At 39.7% G+C, this 19796-nt stretch overlaps 2 protein-coding genes and 1 pseudogene across 3 annotated transcripts; 2 read left to right on the top strand and 1 right to left on the bottom strand.

Annotated features, from left to right (window-relative positions):
- The first annotated feature begins 1168 nt into the window (after positions 1–1168).
- LOC104415126 lies at positions 1169–13677 on the top strand (annotated as a pseudogene).
- LOC104415124 (mitochondrial thiamine diphosphate carrier 2) lies at positions 3270–7282 on the bottom strand. 2 transcript variants are annotated; one of them, XM_010026381.3, is made up of 8 exons: positions 7145–7282; positions 6804–6970; positions 6488–6604; positions 5790–5901; positions 5399–5526; positions 4676–4828; positions 4083–4232; positions 3270–3822 (listed from the first exon to the last, which is right to left on the bottom strand). In XM_010026381.3, exons 2-8 carry the CDS (start codon positions 6918–6920, stop codon positions 3604–3606), a joined length of 996 nt encoding a protein of 331 aa, XP_010024683.2. In that variant the 5' UTR covers positions 6921–6970; positions 7145–7282; the 3' UTR covers positions 3270–3603. The 2 variants fall into 2 exon arrangements, with proteins under 2 accessions (XP_010024683.2, XP_039156651.1); XM_039300717.1 differs by lacking the exon at positions 4676–4828.
- On the top strand, positions 13100–14247 carry LOC104415128 (protein SRC2). Its single transcript, XM_010026385.3, is given in 2 exon segments — positions 13100–13574; positions 13577–14247. Coding segments are annotated over 2 exon segments (885 nt in total). The 5' UTR covers positions 13100–13177; the 3' UTR covers positions 14065–14247.
- The last annotated feature ends 5549 nt before the right edge of the window (positions 14248–19796 follow it).

A 19796-nucleotide genomic window follows, 5' to 3' on the forward strand; every position in this document is an offset into this window, starting at 1 on the left:
ACCATGGTTAGGTTAAACTTAACCTAGGCCAGTTAAAGCTCCACCGCGTTGACCTATCCTCCTTCTTTATCTACCTTGCAAGCTTCCCATAAAGCCATTCATTCGTTCACAGACTCATCCAGAACTAGGGGTGAGCAGTGGTCTAGGGTCGACCCTGGACCCCCCCTGACTGCCAACCAGCCTGCCGGTCACAGTCCGGTTCCCGGGGATTGGGTCGGTCATTGGTCTTGAAATTCCGGGACCAACACATTTGTGCGGAGTTGGTCCTCGTCCCTAAGAGTTTTGGATCGATCCAAACCTAGACCAACCCGTATATTATATTATATTATATTATATTATATTATTTATAATTCTCTTATATATTCAAACCTAAGTAAAATGTTTGTTATATTATATTATATTGAAATGTTCTATCAATAGTACTAATAGTAATTTCAATTTAAAACTTTTGTTGAGTATTAATTAAGTGTCATTTGTTTTGTTTTAAGTGTTTAGAAGTTCAAGTGAATTAACAAGATGTGAAGTTATATATTTATGGTTTATATTAAGTATTTTGAACTTTTTATGGTTTAATTGTATTTTACTAATGAATTTCAGTTGCACTTTGCTTTTCAATTTGTGTCAAATGGTAGAAGTTTTTGAAGAGTAGAATAGTACTACGATTCTTTACGGTGATTTGCTAGTCAAGTGGTGTGAAGCTCATTTTTTTTGGTTGAGTGGACTCTACATGATCAAATGCAGGAAAACGCTTAATATTAAAGATAGATGATTACAAGAACTTTCCATCTTGTCCCATATCTCGATGAGCGGTTAGCAAGTACGAAATTTCTATTATTGTGTCATCTTAAATTTGCTAAATATGTATTGGTGTTTATAGTTTAGTTGCACAATGTTGCATTATTGATGGATGTGTAATTTGAATTTGTAAGTTTGTTTTTTTAGGGAGTATAAAAAATAAGACAAAAAAATTATCGATCGGTCCCGGTTGACCACAGGCCGGACCGAACCCATTGGGTCGGTCCGGTCCTTGGTCCCAGACTCAATAGGTCGGTCCTCGGTCCTAAAAATTGAGGACCGACACTGTACGAGTTGGTCCTAGGGTTAGGAGGTGGCCCGGACCAACCCAGACCATGCTCACTCCTATCCAGAACATCACCCCCCCCTCTGTCTCTCTGTCTCTCTGTCTCTCTCTCTCCACCACGATCTCCACCTCCACCATGGAGTACAGGAACCTCGATCTGACCGTCATCTCCGCCAGGGACCTCAAGGACGTGAACCTCATCTCCAAGATGGACGTCTACGTCGTCATCTCCCTCGAGGGCGACCACCGCGGCCCCGTAAGTCCAAGTCCCCCGCCAACCGCGACGGTGGCCGCAACCCGATGTCTGGAACTTCCCCGTCAAGCTCTACGTCGACGAGCCCTCCACCAGCCGAGAACCGCCTCACCCTCCGCTTCAAGCTCCGCTGCGACCGCGCCCTCGGCGACAAGGACGTCGGCGAGGTCGTCGTCCCCGTCAAGGAGCTCCTCGACTCCCCCGCCCCCGCCCACGCCGACGGCAAGGCCTCCTGGGCGACGTCGCAGCCGCCCACCGTGACCTACCAGGTGCGCAAGCCGTCCGGGAAGCCCAAGGGGGAGCTCCACTTCTCTTACTAATTCAGCGACAAGCTCACCGCCGCCGCCGGGCTACGGGTATTACCCGAACCAGTAGGCGCAAGAGGCTCGGAAGAAGAACAAGTTCGGGTTGGGATTAGGGGCCGGGTTGGCGGGAGGGCTGCTCGGCGGGCTGCTGATCGGAGACATGGTGTCCGATGCGGGCGGCTACGACGGCGGCTGCGACGGCGGATTTGGCGATGTGGATGGAGTTTAAATTTCGCCAAACTTTTTCGATGTAGATTTTTCATTTTTATTTTTATTTTTTGTAGATCTAGCTTGCCTGATGTGCATGTATGTTGGTTGTTGACAATTCCAAGGTATGTGAGTGTTCCGATTTTTTTTTTTTTGTATGTCACTGTTCCAAAAAATTCTCAATTACAAATTACGGGACTTGGACTCAAATATCATTTCCTAATCACTAGATAATAATTTTAGTATTGCTTATAATAATAGTTTAGATTGTTTCCTATTAGATTTTACAATCATGAATTACAATATTATGAGAAGGTGGTCTCGATTGGTTCGTTGTATAGTTGTTATCAAGAAATTTATAAGCACAAGAAATTTCTTACAAAAAAATTATTATTATATTATATTCTCCTAAGCGATGTGACATTGACAACGACAAAAATAGGAAAAAGAAGCCATGAGCCGGTGGATATTCGTCGCTTGAATCTCTTGATTCCTTCTTTGGTGTGACTTTTGTATGGCTGCCCTGTGCCCCCCATGGGTTATCTCGAGAATCTGAAGAATCGCACCAAGTCCGGTTTGGTCGAAGAAGTGGATACACGGGAATTGGGAAAATTACTCGTAAAGCCCTGAATATTTTGTACGGCAGTAAATTCAGTTTTAATGTTTTAGATTTGGTCAATTTAGTCCTAATTTTTTTACAATTTATCAATATAATTATTACGTCAATTTTAAAATTGCCAATTTGGCCATCTAGTCATCTCTAGCCATCGTCTTCGGTACAACTAATACCGACAATGATGATTTTTTCTCTCTCTCTCCCCCAGCAAAGTTAGAACGTCAAAAAGAAAAAAGAATAAAAAAATTCATATAAATTTTTAAAATTTGCAAATAACTTCCACATCAATATCGATGATGTCACATAGGACGTACGGTATCCATATCAGCGATTCCCAATCAAAATCGGTTAGAATGATTATATTGATAAATCGTTAAAAGGTTTATATATGTCATAAGTTATCATTTTTAAAATCAATTTGATTCAAATTCACAAATAAATAAATAATAAAAAGAGTTTAGAATGAATTTACATTAAAAATATTAATATATCATTTCTTAATATTATTCTTTGTTTTAATTTAACAAATTCAACTCTATTCCAATAATCCATAAAACTTGGAGGAAAAAAATCAACCTCATGTGTGACTAAATTACATGTTGGAATACCGATCTTCTAGACTCTAGTGTCGAAAAATGGAGAAAAAGTTGATCATGTGTTGAATTTTCTAATACATGTTGATCGAGTGCCGAAACATGTCTAAGTATCTGACAAGACACGAAGGCTTCTGGAGAGTACCGATGCTTCATAGCTTATCAATCACTCCAGGAGTGTTGGCGATGGTGCCAGGCATTGCACAAAGTCATAAGTAGGAGACGATAAGCAGATCATTTCTTTACCTCGATCAATCTTTGAGAAACTTTACAACATCCTCTGAAAAATGTGCAGCACAGTATCTAAAGATGTCAAAAGCAAAATATTTGCCTACTGCGCGCGACTCCACATATCTTTATAGTTGCCTTACATCACGATTGGAACCTCTGCATTGAACACTATTGACTATTTTAGAATAATTTTAGCCCCTTCCCTGGGGTGGGGGACATTGACATATCTTTTTCTAGGGAAAAGAATAATGGGGAAAATATGAACATCTATATCTTAAAAATGAATAAAAAAAAGGTAAAAAAAGTAAAGAAAATAATCAGCTAAAAGTTGACTCAAACCAAGGCGATGTTAATTCAAAAACGAAAAATGTTACAGCGCCAACTGCTGCAGCCTTGATGGTAGAAGGGACTATGCCCTTATAAAGACCTGACCAACCCTCCAACCGTGGGATTCGGTTTAGAGCATCAAACATATTCCGGTAAGTACTTGGCTCGACTCGCGCCCCATATCTCGGATGCCTTGGAAGTCCCTCAATCTGCAAGCCAGTTGAAAAAAATTAGAGACTGATGTCTAATAGCATGAAGTATGCCTGGACTGCCAAGCATTACTATATTTTTCCATAATGAAAATGTCATAATCCAAGTAATCTGGTGCCAGTCAAATGATTCCAGGGTCAAACATTCCAAACAAAGCCCTTAGCCGCTAATTGGGTATATCTATCGAGAGATCTCAAGGCTAACTGGAACTAAAGTATGCTGAATGCTAAAGTTTTGGCAGTTCTAAGAAGATATATACCTGGAATCTCTTCTTGACAACATCCAGAGGATGACAGAAAAGTTTGGCACATGTCCCAGCAGCAAACCCACAAAGAAAAAGCTGAAAACTCAAAGGGCTATCGTCCTCGCTCTGTAAGCCTGTTTTGGAGGATCTGTTATGGTTCCAAACCTACACATGGAAGAAGAAAACTCATTACACATACTGAACTTACACAGCCAAAAGAACGGAGAGAACATCCAATTAGCTCCCCCAATATTTTGGAACATGGCACTCCTAACTCCCAAGTAACTGACATTAAATACTTCTACAAACAACCAACAACCAGCATTAATGTAACTAAAATCAGCATAAAGAAAAGAAAGGAAAGCTAATAAGAGCTAAATACCACTACTCCTCTGGGTCTCAAAGACAAAAGTGAAAACAACCCCCACCCGAACAAAGTGAAGAAAAAGAAAAAAAGAATCGCTTAATACATGGAAAATGCATTATATCCAATGCGAGTATAATGCCTTGATACTAATGTAGATTATTTTCTGAGCATTAAAAATTGTTTTAACAGAATAGTCTCCTACAATGGGAGATTATGAAAAAATAGAAAACAATGTCCATACCACTGTCCAGCGCTTAAATGTATCATATATGCCAAACTGCAGGCCAGTATATGGAACAATCTCGATAAGTGTTGGAGTTAATCCAGCATACAATCCTCGAAACCCACGAGTTCTGAATATATCCAGAAGTGCAGATCTCATGTTCGGGTATACCTACATGCATAGAACCACATGTCAAAGCCACCAATTACCCACTAAAGCCTCAGATCTTTGTAAAATATGACCAAAATTCACAAAAAACAGGAACCCTTTTACATGGGTATCCACATACAGGCAGTAGCTATGCAATAGCGATTGATTTCCATGACAAATTTTAGAGAAGAGAACCAACAACTTCTCATGAGAAACAGTGCATGTAGAAGTTCAAACTACACAAAGAGAGGTCACAGCACTGTCCTTGTTTATTAATCAGTGTAGACCATTACTTTTCACATGATCCCTAGCGGGAATTCACCACCAATCTTCAGATGTTTCTCAATCACGCACCCAGCATCTTTCTCCAGGATGAATACTATCATTTATGTCAGGTCTTCCAAAGAAAAATAAAAGAATGTGAAGAAGTAACTACTGCCAGCATTGAGAAATGATTTCTGCTCTCTATGATAATAATTCAACCATTTCCTAAACAAACAGGTATACATGTAAACTATATTTCTTGCCGACTTAAAAAAATGCTAACAGAAACAGAATGTTCTATGCCCTATCCTATAAGAGAAGCTCTACCTTAGGTTCACCCTGTGAAGCTAATATTGTTCTTAGGAGATCGAACGGATACGAACCAACTGTAGCTGCACAACCAGCCAATGCCCCACTGACAAACGACAAATAGGGACTCAAATGCACTTGATCCTCTGCATCACAAAAGCAGATTACGTTTTAGAGAGACAAGACATACAGGAAAAGCAAAAGCTCGCACAATGGGACAAACAAAAATACTATATTATACTGGCACATCGTTATGCAGGATTTAATATATCTACATGTATACACGTAATCATTAATTTTAAGCCATATATCAACCAGGGCATTTTGGCTAGGTTCAAAAATCATGGAATTGACTCAATATCAGGAATTGCAAAAATGTTCTGATAGTCAGTAGTTAACTGTAACGTACCTGCCTTTGAGGAACCAGCTGCAATAGTTTTCAGTTTTTGCAAGACTGTAAACTGTATCGCTGTATGTGGCACAGTCATTAGTAAAGCTGGGACATTGCCACGCCAGAAACCCTATTACACAGGCTATTAGATGAGGAAAAACGAAAAAGGAATGTTCCACACATCACACTAGTAAGTCATTTCAGAGGGCATATAGCCTCTTCAAGAACTTAACATAAAGTCAGAAGACCGAAGAATGTAAGGGCTTCACAATCTATCTACTTTTTCTACAAACCCATATGCATTTACATTGAATACTTTCTTAAAATGAAAGCATATCATATCTGTGATGACAGTAGGGCAATCTGCTACTGTGATTGATTTAATTCATCTGGACAATTCCATGACACTCATGGACATGGACAAAACTTGAGCATAAATATAACAAGGCCAAAGTCAATCTCCTACTGTCTTCACAAGCTTGCACTCAATCTTCACATCACCGAACAAGTCAATTAGCTCAGGTGCTATTTTTCACTCCCATCGAAATGAAACTTAATCACAGGTAGCCTGCGAATACCCAATTACTGAATGGTCTTACTCACTAATTTTATATATCGAGGGAAGCGGCATTCAATGGCAATAACTTAATCAGCACAGAGTAAAGATACAAATTTTCCACTGATAAAGGGAAAATTTAGCACCTCAAGTATCATACCGGCAAACCTTCCTCCCTAAAGATGTCCTTTGTCGCTTGGAGAACCCCCGTGTACTTCGACCTCGTGGGCAAATTACTCCCCACCAAAGCCCACGTCGATGTCGGCTCCAGCTGAACCTGCAAAGATACACAGAATAAACCTTCAGCATTGCCCGAATCGCCGATCCTCTCCGACACAGGAGCAAACTCTCGCCACAACTCGCGCCGCGGAAACGAACGTCAATTGCGCTAAAACCCCATGCTCCCCACCAACGAACGGAACACAAAGGGCAAAAAGAAAACAAGAAAGAACAAACCGGCGTTCCGAAAGCGCGACCTGAAATCGGATTTTGATGACATCGAGCGGCGACGTCACCGTCCGCGACACCGCTCCGGCGATTGCGCCAGCGGCCAAGTCCATCAGGGCGTGCTTGACCTGCCCCGGCTCCTCCATTCGCCGGAGACCGATTCGGCGAGCCCGAACGCGGGAGCCGACGCCGTAATCTGTCGGAACGACATCAAAAAAGCATCGAGAATTAGGAAGGGAACGTCCGGAACGAGGAGCGGAATGCACGGGCGAAATCTCCGGTCCGGCCTGCGGCGGAGGAGCTCGCCGGCACGCTCGCCGGAGCAGAAGGGGAATGGAATTCATCGTTCATCGATCGATCGAGGACTTACCGGAGAGAAGGAGGGAGGGAAGGGGGTTGGGACGAAACCCTATTCGACCAGGCGGTTTATTTTATACAGGCATCTATGAAGATGAATGCGTGTTTTTTTGGTCCATATGGAAATGAAATTGTCAAGAAACATGCTCTTTTCTGACCTCAAAAAGAACAAAAAAGAGACATGTTCTTTGGCCCCGATGGACCGGTTCCGCCCCCACGATGGACCCGGGCACGGGCGGTGGGAGTCAGCCAAAGGTGCTGGATTCTAGGGCCAGGCGTCGAGGACCCGACCACGGGCGCTATTCTCCTATGCCCAACCTCATGGACTTGAGGTCGGGCAATGGGGTCCCCAGCCCCGCTTTTTTAGACCCAAGCTTAGTTTCGATGAGCCTCGGTGGTCTCGACCCTGACCTCTAGACTCGAATCCGCTATCTATGGCTAGGAAACAAGTGTTGGGGTTTTTATACATAAGTGTAGTAGAGTTTTTGTACAAGTCCCGATATCTATTCAAAATTTAGAAAATAATTTCCGACATTTTTTAAAGATGACATTGTTTTTTCAAATATAAACATAAATTTCTCTTTAATTAGGAAAATGTTTCCCATCAATTTACTAACCTGAATAATTCAAATGTCGGAAAATTGACAGAATATTGTCAAGCGAAAAAAAGGGAACTTAAATATAGTCACGAAGGATTGGAAGATATTGACGAATATGGAAGCGAGCTTAGGAGTTTATACCATGGTCGTGGAACATATTCTACATGCAGTGAAACACGTTGCTTGATTTGTGCAATTGAACGGTCTAATCACATGCCTGTCATTTCAATGGGAGTTCGTGACGCCGCAATGCCCACACGGGAAAGGGCACTGACGGAGGCGTGCAGACGGCCCGCCAGAGTAGGTAAAGACATGGAAATTTTCATATTAAGAAAGTAAGAGGAGGCGTGCGCACCTCCGGAGAGAAGGGCGGCCGCGATGGCTAAAGCCGTCGCTCTGCGAGGGCAGGGCGGACCATGATTTTAGGCAAGGGTCCACGCTTCATGATGATGGCACCATGATGACACGCGCACCACCATGAGGAGGAGAGAGGTCCTGGTCGCCGCTTTATATTAAGAGAAATTATCTTAAAAGTCTTAAATTTTATTAAACTTTTACTCATTCAATTTTCAACCTTTTAATTTTATTAATCGAATTCTAAATCATTTTATATTTTATCAATTCAATCCTAAATTTTTTAATTTTTCCAATTGAATTCTAAGTCGCTTTATGTCTTGCCAATTGAATTTATCTAATCAATTTTAGTCGAAAATTACTAACGTAGATGTTGACTATCTTATGCGGCGCGAATGACATTAATAAGGATAATTTTTAATAATTTTTAATAATTTTTATATGTTTCCTTTCCCTTTTATTTCTTTGTTTTGTTTTTTACATCTCTGGCCAATGAGGGCCTCTATACTCTCATCGGCCACAAGTGAAGGTGTCGAGCCCTTGCCTAGATCTAGGTAGAAATATGCAAAAGAACCGGGAATGGTTGAAACTGGATCGAACTGGACTAGAATCGACAGTTCCTAAGGGAAGCAGTTCGGTTTTCGGTTTCAATTTATTGGAACTCGCGGATACCCTCTAGTTCCTAGTTCTAGATGTGGAGTTGTCCATCAACTCACTTTGACCGGCCCGGTGATATATAAATATATATTTAATTTTAAGAAAATTTTCCCACAAAAAAAAAAAACATTCAAGAATAATAAAAACCCTAAAATTCCTATTTTTAAGCTTAACATCCATTAATTGAGTGCTCATTTTATTTCACTTTTACCTCGTATGAGTCGTCTCTCTATCTTTCACTCACGACTTCGACTCTCAAGCTCAACGCCCATTGACCTACTGTATCAATTCTCAACTTTTAATATGAATCCAATTTTTTACTAATCTTGTAATTAAGAATAAAAAAATTTTGTTCTCTTTTGTTTTAGTTTGGCTTGCCAGAAAATGTTGCATTGAGTGCGCAAAGCTTAATGGAACAAATTCCATAGATCCACCTGGAAATCAGACCGGACTGAACCCGATCCAACTAGCAATCTAGTTCTTAAAATGGTCTGTGGAACTAAAAGACGGTTTCCAGTTTCAATTTTTTAGACCTAATCCTTGGTGAGTGATTCCCAATTTGAGGGTGAGAACCATTTACCCAAACCATGCTCACCCCTAAATCTAGGCAAGGGTCAACATCCTTGCTTTATGGCTAGCATCCAATGATATGTTCTTGCTTATCTCCAAGGCTATTTACTTGCTACTGTTTATACCATGCTCTTTTGTGTTTTCTACAACTAGTTATCTTTCAAACGAATGTAATTCAGTTCCCCGAGAGATTCGAAGCACAGGGAATACCAATCAAGCACTAATGACAGAGAGAGCGGTAGACATGAGAGCTGCAGTGTGTCGTCTTCTTGGCATCTCTCTCTTTCACACCCACCCTCACACGACCGCAGAACCTCCTCAGTTCATTTCAGAAAGCTACTACTCAGACTCCAAGGAAAAAAACAATTGCAGCCGACTTGGACCAAGTCCAATTTGCTGGATGTGTCCATTCTCATCAATGGAGGAAACGGTTTTCATGCTCTTCCCTAATGGCGTTTGCTGAAATGGCTGTGGTGGAAAAACGAACAGCTTTCTAAATTTCATAAATCTTCTTTACAGCATTTTCAAAGATTTTGAATCCAATCATAAATAATATCAAAATATATGATGAGATTTTCTACTATCCAAATGATATTTGGAGGATTTCAAATCCCGCCTTATCCTATCCTATCCCAATCCAAATTTGGATGACCAAATGCAACCTTAGGGTTCATGGAGGATCAAAACAAGTCTTAAACTTATTGTGCTTTAATCAATTCAGTTCTAAATCTTTCAATTTTACCAATTGAGTCGTAAATATTTTTATATTTTGCTAATTAAGTTTATCCAATGAATTTTGACAAAAAAGTGATGACGTGATTACTGACGATCCTATATAGCATGGTCGACATCAATGTGGGCATTGTTAAATACTTTTTTCAAAATTTTAATAATTCTTTTGGTTTTTTCTCTTCTTTTTCATTTTTTTTCTTGTTTGACATTAAGGCCAATTCTAGGCTCGACGATTGGCGAGGTTTGGTGGTTGATCCTTGCCAGCTCTGGGCGAGGGCTATGATACCCTCGCTAGCCCTTGTGGCCTTCATCTAGGCCAAAGCGAGGGTATGCGGCCTCCCCCAAATTAGACGAGATCGACGATGCCCTAGTTAAATCTGGTCCAAGCGAGGGTTGGCCAGCGACCCTTGCTGGCGACGTTAATGTCAACGTTAATGTTGTACAATATAGGATTGCTAGTGACCATGTCATCAATTTCCAATCAAATTTAGTCGGATGGGCTCAATTGGTAAAACGTGGAAAAAATTTAGGATTCAATTGATAAAACTTAAAAATTTAAGATTGAATTAGAAATGTACAACAAATTTATGACTTTTTGGACAATTTTTTCATAGCATCCATGTGCTTAAGCCCCACTTAATAAAATAAGGTTGGGCCTGGTGGCATCGGTGTCAGCGTAGGCCCGTGAACACTTACCAGATATACAAGATTCGAAAGTAGCGCAACAAATTAAGAAACTGGCGAACGTATGTGGAAAATTTTATGCCCAAGTTACTGCTAATTCTGGCAAGAAGTAGAAGTGTAGGGGTGGAGTTGACAATGCAGGAATGATGTACTCCGGCTGCGGTGGACAAGGAAGTATTTCGGTTGATGTGAGGTTGCCAAATACTAGGGGTTCTTCTCCTACTTTTCACCCACCAGATTCGAATATCTACTTCGTCTTTAAAATTCCTACGAGTTAGTACCTAAAATGTCATGCGAATACGACGTCCCACTATGACTGAGTCATACATAATGGGGATCTTTATGGGAACTTTCTAAGGGTAGGAAAAGTTCAATCTCCCATCAACGACTCGATAAAAAAATATATTTTCAAAAAATTAGCTTTTTAAACCACACGATACAAATAAAACCATGAGAGAGAGAGAGAGAGGAGACAAAAGGAACGAAAGGAAGAAGTGGACAGGATAGAATTCTCGAGCAAAAGAGAATGCATCCGGTTGGGTGGCTAAATGTTTGACCCGCGATGGATTCTTTGTCTTGTATAAATAGAGTTTGATCAGATGCCCCCAAGAAGGACGGTTGGTGTGTTTTCTTGTTTGAAATTGATAGCGAAATTATTAGAAAAGTAAAATAGAAGAAAAGACCACATATGTGTTTTGTCGAGATGTATCCCAATCGACGAAATTTCCTTTTATCAAAATTCGTTCTTCGGTTTTGATTAAGAGGAGATGGGTTTTGTGTTGATTCCGAATAAGAGTTATATCAGTGGAACGCAAGGAAACAATATGCTTCGATAGATTTTAATCAATGATAAAGCCCAATGATATAAAAAGTTTTGTTGGAAATTGACGACGAATACGGTGTTGGAATTTTAATTGAATTATGGGAATTGAAAGATAATTAAATCATAGAAAAGATCAATTTCAGAAAATTAAATATAAAGATAAAATTTGTGAGAATGTTAATTTTTTTCATTGACTGAGGGATCGGACAATTACAAACATTGGTTATATATGATGGTTACTAAATTTGAAAAAAAAAAAAACAAATAATTTCTTAACCATCATATATGGGGAGAACCATCCTACAATTATGTTTGTGTTGATTATCTATTGTCGATATTGATGACTTTATCGAGAAACTTCAAGGCTCTCGTTAATAACTTCATATTGTATTATCGATGACTTTATTAGCAAATTGTCAATTTCCTTCAAGTTATTGATAATTTTGTTCATAGGATGTATTTGTTTAATTGAAAATTTCATGATAAAGGAAAAAAATTTCATGAAAATCATTTTCAAAGAAAGTTATTAGTTGTAATTTGTTTAGTAGTTTAAGGGAAGTGATTTTCTTTTCATTAAAATGGAAAGTTGTTTTTGTTGTTTTCAGTACATGGAAAATATTCTCTAAATATTGATTAGTTTTTTGTCAAACATCGAGAAGTTAAAAAACAATTTTCCAAGAACTATTTTCCTTGGTCTTTTTTTTTTTTTTTGAAACAAACAGTGTCAAAACTTGTGTACGCATTCACCTATAATTTATCGAATTTGCTTTCATCGACTAAATCTATCACTTGTCAAAAGTAACCAAGAGTTAGTCTTTTTTTTTTTTTTTATGTAAACAATATGATATATTTTCTAGGGAAATATAAAAGTCATGTATCATAGTCTAGTGGTTTTCAATGTAGGATGGATCAAGATCATTCAAGAAGATTGGGCAAGCCTTGAAGCTTTTAAAATACTAGGAGCGGGCGATATGGGAAAGTACATTGTTATGGATAATTCTTATAATTAATGTCAGTAGCGTAGACGAGGAGATAAAACTTCCATTGTTAGATTAACAAGAGATCTACCATTGTAATTGAATTTCTCTTTTTATGATCCTTTGGAAGAAATCTCTGAAGCCGCATGGATAAAGAGAGAGACAGACTACCAAACTGATTATTTTTATATTTTTTTATATTTATTTTTTAAATATTTTACTCTCGTCTCTTCTCCTCTTTTAGTTTTTCCCTTAAGGCCCACGATCATCGCCCTGGAACTAGACTAAACTAATCAGTTCTGATTCGGAAATTGTAAATTGCTCCCTCCGATGCAAATCTCGAGGTGGGGCCGGATTGAATAGAGAACCTATCGCCCCTACCCATGATCGCACGCTTAAAAGTCAAATTCCGAGGACTTGGTCAACATCCCTCATAATTCTTCCTCCACCAAGACCAGGGCTGAAGAGTCCTCAACCATGGTTAGGCTAAACTTAACCACGCAGGACGGTTAAAGCTCCACCGCGTTGACCTTTCCTCGTCCTTTGTCTACCTTGCAAGCTTCCATAAAGCATTCCATTCATTCACAGACTCATCCAGAACATCCCCCCTTCTCTCTCTCTCTCTCTCCACCACGATCTCCACCGCCACCATGGAGTACAGGAACCTTGATCTGACCGTCATCTCCGCCAGGGACCTCAAGGACGTGAACCTCATCTCCAAGATGGACGTCTACGTCGTCGTCTCCCTCGAGGGCGACCACCGCGGCCCCCAGAAGTCCAAGTCCCCCGCCAACCGCGACGGCGGCCGCAACCCGGTCTGGAACTTCCCCGTCAAGCTCTACGTCGACGAGCCCTCCGCCCAGCAGAACCGCCTCACCCTCCGATTCAAGCTCCGCTGCGACCGCGCCCTCGGCGACAAGGACGTCGGCGAGGTCGTCGTCCCCGTCAAGGAGCTCCTCAACTCCCCCGCCCCCGCCCACGCCGACGGCAAGGCGACGTCGCAGCCGCCCACCGTGACCTACCAGGTGCGCAAGCCGTCCGGGAAGCCCAAGGGGAGCTCCACTTCTCCTACAAATTCAGTGACAAGCTCACCGCCGCCGATCACTCGGCCGCCCCCAAGGCTGACGTGGCGGTCACGGCTTACCCGGTCCAGGCCGGCCCGAGTGGGTCCTACGGAGAAGTTTACCCGCCTCCCCCGGCCGGCGGATACCCGCCCCCGCCGCCCCCAGGATACGCATACCCGCCTCCGCCTCCGGCTGGGTATCCGCCGCCGCCGCCGCCGCAGTACGGCGCTTATGGGTATCCTCCGCCGCCCCCGGCAGGCTACGGGTACGCGCAGCCTCCGCCGCCGGGCTACGGGTATTACCCGAACCAGCAGGCGCAACAGGCTCCGAAGAAGAACAAGTTCGGGTTGGGATTAGGGGCCGGGTTGGCGGGAGGGCTGCTCGGCGGGCTGCTGATCGGAGACATGGTGTCCGACGCGGGCGGCTACGACGGTGGCTGCGACGGCGGATTTGGAGATATGGGTGGATTTTAAATTTTGCCTTAACTTTTTCGATGTAGATTTTTTTTTTTTATTTGTAGATCTAGCTTGCCTGATGTGCATGTATGTTGGTTGTTGACAATTACAAGGTATGTGAGTGTTCCAATTTTTTTTTTTGTATGTCGCTGTTCTAAAAAATAATATCATTTCCTATAATAATTTTAGTATTGCTTATAATAATAGTTTAGATTATTTCTGATAAGATTTTACGATCATGAATTACAATATTACCAGAAGGTGGTCTCGACTGATTTGTTGTATTGTTGTTATCAAGAAATTTATAAGCACAAGAAATTATTAACAAAAAAATTATTATTATATTATATTTTCCTGAGCGATGTGACATTGACAATGACAAAAATAGGGAAAAGAAGCCATGAGCTGGCGGATATTCCTCGCTTGAATCTCTTGATTCCTTCTTTGGTGTGACTTTTGGCATGGCTGCCCTGTGCCCCCATGGGTTATCTCGAGAATCTGAAGAATCGCACCAAGTCCGGTTTGGTCGAAGAAGTGGATACATGGGAATTGAGAAAATTACTTATAAAGTCCTAAACATTTTATATAGCACTACATTCAGTTTTAATGTTTTAGATTTGGTCAATTTAGTCCTAATTTTTTTTTTTACAATTTGCCAATATAATTATTACGTCAATTTTGATCGAAAATTGTAAACGTGGCCGTCTAGTTATCTCTAGCTGTCGTCTTCGGTACAATTAATACCGACAATGACTATTTTTTTCTCTCTCTCCCCCTAGCAAAGCTAGAACGACAAAAAGAAAAAAAGAATAAAAAAATTCATATAAATTTTTAAAAATTGCAAATAACTTCTACATCAATAATGATGATGTCATATAAGATGTACGATATTCATACCAGCAATTACGATTATATTGATAAATCATTAAAAAGTTTATAGCTGAATTAACTAACTTAAAAATGAAAGCACCAATATGACCGTCACATGATAGGTATAAAAATTTTTGAATAATTATTACTCAACTCTAATTTGCCCAAAAAACTTAGCTAAAACAGGTTCTTCGGCTAGCTTGGAATAGGCTCTGTAGTTCTGCAGATTTCTCGGTCATTTGTTTGACTCCGTTCTGTGGCTTGGAAGCTGGGCAAAGCGTACGTCGCTTAAGAAGAAAAAGCCCACAACTTGATGGGCGATGGGGACCACGCTGGGAAACTTAATTCGGAGGCGATTTAATTTCGACTTTTAATTACTTTCTAGTGAAAGAAGAGATGAAGAGATCCGACTTGGATGTCCAAATCCTTCGATTAGATCTCCGATTATAGATGATGACCCTCCAAGAAGGCAACAACCTATGACCGATTCAAATAGAGACACAAACATTGAATTTTATTGATAAGTGCCACAAGAATCTAGAATCGACGCGTATTTCACTTGTCACATGCATTACGTGGAAATTGTCTAGATCATGCCAAAAAGGTTGGCTGGTAGTCATATTAGTGATTTCCGATCAAAATTAATAAGAAGAACTAAATTGATAAATCTTCAAAAAGTTATGGACTAAATTGATACAATTGAAAGATTATAATTGAATAGACTATCATATAATAGATCTAAGACTTTTTAGACAATTCCCTCACATAAATATATAACCACAATAATTTTCTTAAAAATTTATGTCTCTCTCATTTTTGTTTTATTTGCTATTCACTGACAGGAGAATAATAGCAAATGTAATTAGTGGAATAATAGCAAATGTAAATTATAGGACTGCATTGCCCGCCGTATAATAAGTTTAACATTTATTGGATAATTATATCGATAAGGAGTACATGTTATGTAAAATATTATCACATGATCGTTAATTTTACTGTCATGGATTATATATATATATATATCAACAATGCGTGAAGGTTATTAATTTATATAATAATGTATGATTTGGACAGTTCGCGCATACCAACATTATTTGATCAACCCAAACAGGAAGATCCAAATCGCGACTAGTCTTCCAAAGAAAAACTCCAAGTTTGCTTTTTCCAAACATGACGTTCCTCTCAATTGACTTTGGTGGCCAGTGTTCTTGGTCCCAATTCCCCATGGACTGGGCAAACTCGACCGTTCAAAGTCATGGGGGGCGATGGCTCACCTTATCATGTCAATTGGTCATTACCAGTCGTGCACTTCGAGAGAGGAAAATAAATCACTAATTTGGTAATTTTAAACTAAGATTAGAGAGTATTACGATATTCCATATGAAAGTCAGATTAACGATATGGAAAGAGGTACTCCACCAAAGTACAAAGTTGAATACACAAGTGGTCTAGACATCCGATTTAATCAAGTTCTTAAATTAATACCCGAGGAATGATAGGTGAACATATGCATCTTTTAGGTAATCATGTAGGTGTAAAGGTTTGTCCATCAACTAATGTTGACATGGATATTTTTTCTTTTTGAGCTACAACAATTTTGTTTTGTTTACGTGAGAAAAAGATGTTGGGGCTGCTAAATGTTTATTTGATGTCGCATGTGGATGGGAGGTCAAAGTAACATGGTGGGGCATTGGAATGTATTGACAGAGTAGCAGACCAACTTGCCAAACCATTTCTTTGAATAATGATTTCATAACAAAGCACGATGCGAGCATAATCTCACCAGCTGAGTTAATTAACCTAATTGGGACATGAACATGATTAACATACATACAAGTTCACTAATATTATTTCAGACTTGAGTTGTATCCCATATTGTGATGGATTTTACCTCAATAGACACTTTTGATTTCCGGGTCAAAAAAGAAGAAGAAAATTTAGATTGTACAAGGAAGCACCTTGTCACTGTCGTGTGATATATATAGTTCACATACTAAGCACATATATTCATGTAATTAACTTTCAGAAAACAGATTCACATGATTATCCTTCGGATGGCTTTTAAGCACAATATATAAAATGATGAAAGAAAGGATAGAGGAAAACGAAATACGAAAGGCATATGTCACGGTCAATTATTTGGAATCTAGACCGTGTGATCTTAGAGAGAGAAATTTTTAGAAAGAGAAGCTCTAAATAAGAGAATGGAATTTCTTTACCAAAAAAAAAATAAAAATAAGAGAATGGAATTTCGATTATGAAATGATTGAATAAATACAATGAAGGGGAGGGCACCAATTCTTATACTTGAGACTCTCAGATTACAACCATAGATTGCTTTTTGATGGGGTGGACAAGAGCGTGCCTTCGAACCTACTACCCATTTATGCCAAGAGAGTTCTAGATCCTTGGCGCAATTACCGTATTGTTAATCCCTAGGAACGTTCTGGAAGCTCTTGTGGGAACCTTGGGTGATTCTGGGAGGTCTTCCTCCATCATGCACGGTCCTTGATCATAGGAATTTCGTGACCGTGACACATACATAAAAGATATAACAAAAAATTTTATAGGCACATGCCACTTGAAGGGCACAGAGAAAGTGCATTTTTATGTATTGTCAACTCATTAAAATTTATCCTATTGTCTGATTAAAGGAAGCTCATTCATAGTTGCGTTCCTATAGAAAAGGTGGTACTACGTTGTACTATATAAATAATTTCCATAAACGGGATATTGCATGTAGTTTATCAAATGGAATTGGTCGAAAGAAAAAGAAAATTACATGGATAATCAAATTGAATAATTAAAGAAAGAGGGAGGCCAAAAATGGGCCTACATAATGAACTGAAAATGGATTGGGCCTTGACAGAGGCGGGAGTGGTAACATGGCCAACTCAACATATGTTTGAGTTGAAGTTGTTAATGGATCAGGAAATTTCTCTTCATTTCTCTTCAATGCAAAGAGCACATCGACCATGTTCTCCCTAATTTCTAGCTTTTCTGTTCTTTTGTGACTTAATTTTTTCATATCAACATCAATTACATTCGAATATATGGCTTGACACGTGCATTGGATAAGGCTTCGTCAGTAGGGTGGCAATCATGACCCTAAAGATTACTTTGAGTGAAAAATATTGTGATTCTCTGTTAATATTGACTTATGAGTGGCTCCTTAAATAGAATATCAACTTGACAAATGATCGCATGGATTTCTTCTCTTTTTGTGGTGCACAAATGCAGCATGAAGGAGCTCATCATATCGAAGTCCAATCAGACTAATCACACGTTAACACATGCCGTACTTTTGGAACCTATCATTTGCTATGCGATTCCAAACTGGTCATAAATCTAATATAGTATAGTTACATTTTATTTTGATGACATGGAACTTTCACTTATTAAGTTAATAAATCATCACTAAATTCATAGATTAGACAAGACATAATCCAAAATCAAAGTGGCTGTTCTAAGCACAAGATTGTTGCCGTTGTCCTCGCCATAGTAGGCTCCGCCATCTCTCTCTCAACTTTCTCCGTTCTTTTGAATACCTTATCTACGAGATTTGGATCGTTAACGGCGACGATGAGAAGCTTGATGTTGGCTGTCAATGGAGTAGATCAAAGTCGGAGTGTGCCCAATTTTGTCACTCGTCACCTCTGTGGATGGGTATTTAGTCACTAAAATAAGTACCCATCATTGCAAGATTTCGACGGCATCCATCCGTCCGAGAGAGAGTCGACGGTGTAGCCGAGGTAGCGGCGGTTGAACAGGGGCACAAAGCGGGGCAAGGCTGAGTAAAAGAGAGGAGATGAGAACTAGGATTTTTCAAAAATGATATTAGATCAATGTTTAACATGGTCCTTTTCAACTATTTACTTATTCATAAATAAGGTTGTGAGTATAGATTTTAGAATTAAATGATGGAAAGTGTTGTACGGATAAAATATTAGGGCTTTTTAAAAAAAAAAATCTTTATATATTTATTCTTGTTTTCGATCTTCCTATTCATTCCTTGCGGATTAATTAAGATTGCTTGTGTTATGCGTTTGAAATGGTTAGGTTTGCCAATTTCAATGCATACCATCTTTGCAGCAAGACTTTCAACGTCGAAGGAATTCACTCCCCCTCCTCCTTTGATATTGCAGCATCGCGTGACCCTTCACCAACGCTGTCCAGTGTCAACATCAAAATGCATATAAGCCAAAAGTAATTTTCTTTTAGTATATTTTCTCAAGATAAGCCAAAAGTCTCAAAATCTTCCCTAAATAATATTAAGTCGCTTTTCACGCGCACATGTACACTTATGTACATATAGTACACCCACTAAAGGGTTGCATTCATATAAAAAAAATAAAAATTCAAGAGTAAGAAAAATTTTGTCGACAAGCGAGCTTATACATCTTTCATGAGTTGGCTTATTTAAAAGGATTACTTATGAATGGCAACTAACAAAGCCACCTATAAATAGGATCTTAACAGGTGCCTTGGAATACTGATTAAGCATGCTTGATAGGGATAACGTGACCGATTTCAAGGATTGGCTTGCTACTATTGACCCTATTACTGCAATCATGAACATTGGTTGATACATCGGTTCTACATGGATACATTAGATAGATTCATCATGTGATAAATTTGATGCATCAAATGAAGTAGCAAGACCAAGTTGGAGAGAGCACTAGTAGCATCGTGAGTATTCTTTTCCGAGATACGCTCAGCTCGACCAAAGTAGGCGAGGATGACTGTAGGAAAAAAAAAGTAGGCATGAACTCAATTGAATGGACCGAATATAAGAAATGCCCTAGATCTGCAAACAGTGCTCCGGAACCTATGAACTCCTAAATTCCATCTAAGGGCTGTATTAAGAGGTTTATAATTAA

This window comes from Eucalyptus grandis, chromosome 8 (genome assembly GCF_016545825.1).
Source record: "Eucalyptus grandis isolate ANBG69807.140 chromosome 8, ASM1654582v1, whole genome shotgun sequence".
NCBI lineage: Eukaryota > Viridiplantae > Streptophyta > Magnoliopsida > Myrtales > Myrtaceae > Eucalyptus > Eucalyptus grandis.

What these genes read in the sequence shown, in the direction of transcription:
- LOC104415124 (XM_010026381.3), bottom strand. Translation starts at nt 6,920, where the DNA reads ATGGAGGAGCCGGGGCAGGTCAAGCACGCCCTGATGGACTTGGCCGCT. An exon ending in AGCTGGTTCCTCAAAGGCAG is followed by an intron (nt 5,527 to 5,789) that starts GTACGTTACAGT and finishes TTTGTGATGCAG; the next exon opens with AGGATCAAGTGCATTTGAGT. An exon ending in TTGTCAAGAAGAGATTCCAG is followed by an intron (nt 3,823 to 4,082) that starts GTATATATCTTC and finishes ACTGGCTTGCAG; the next exon opens with ATTGAGGGACTTCCAAGGCA.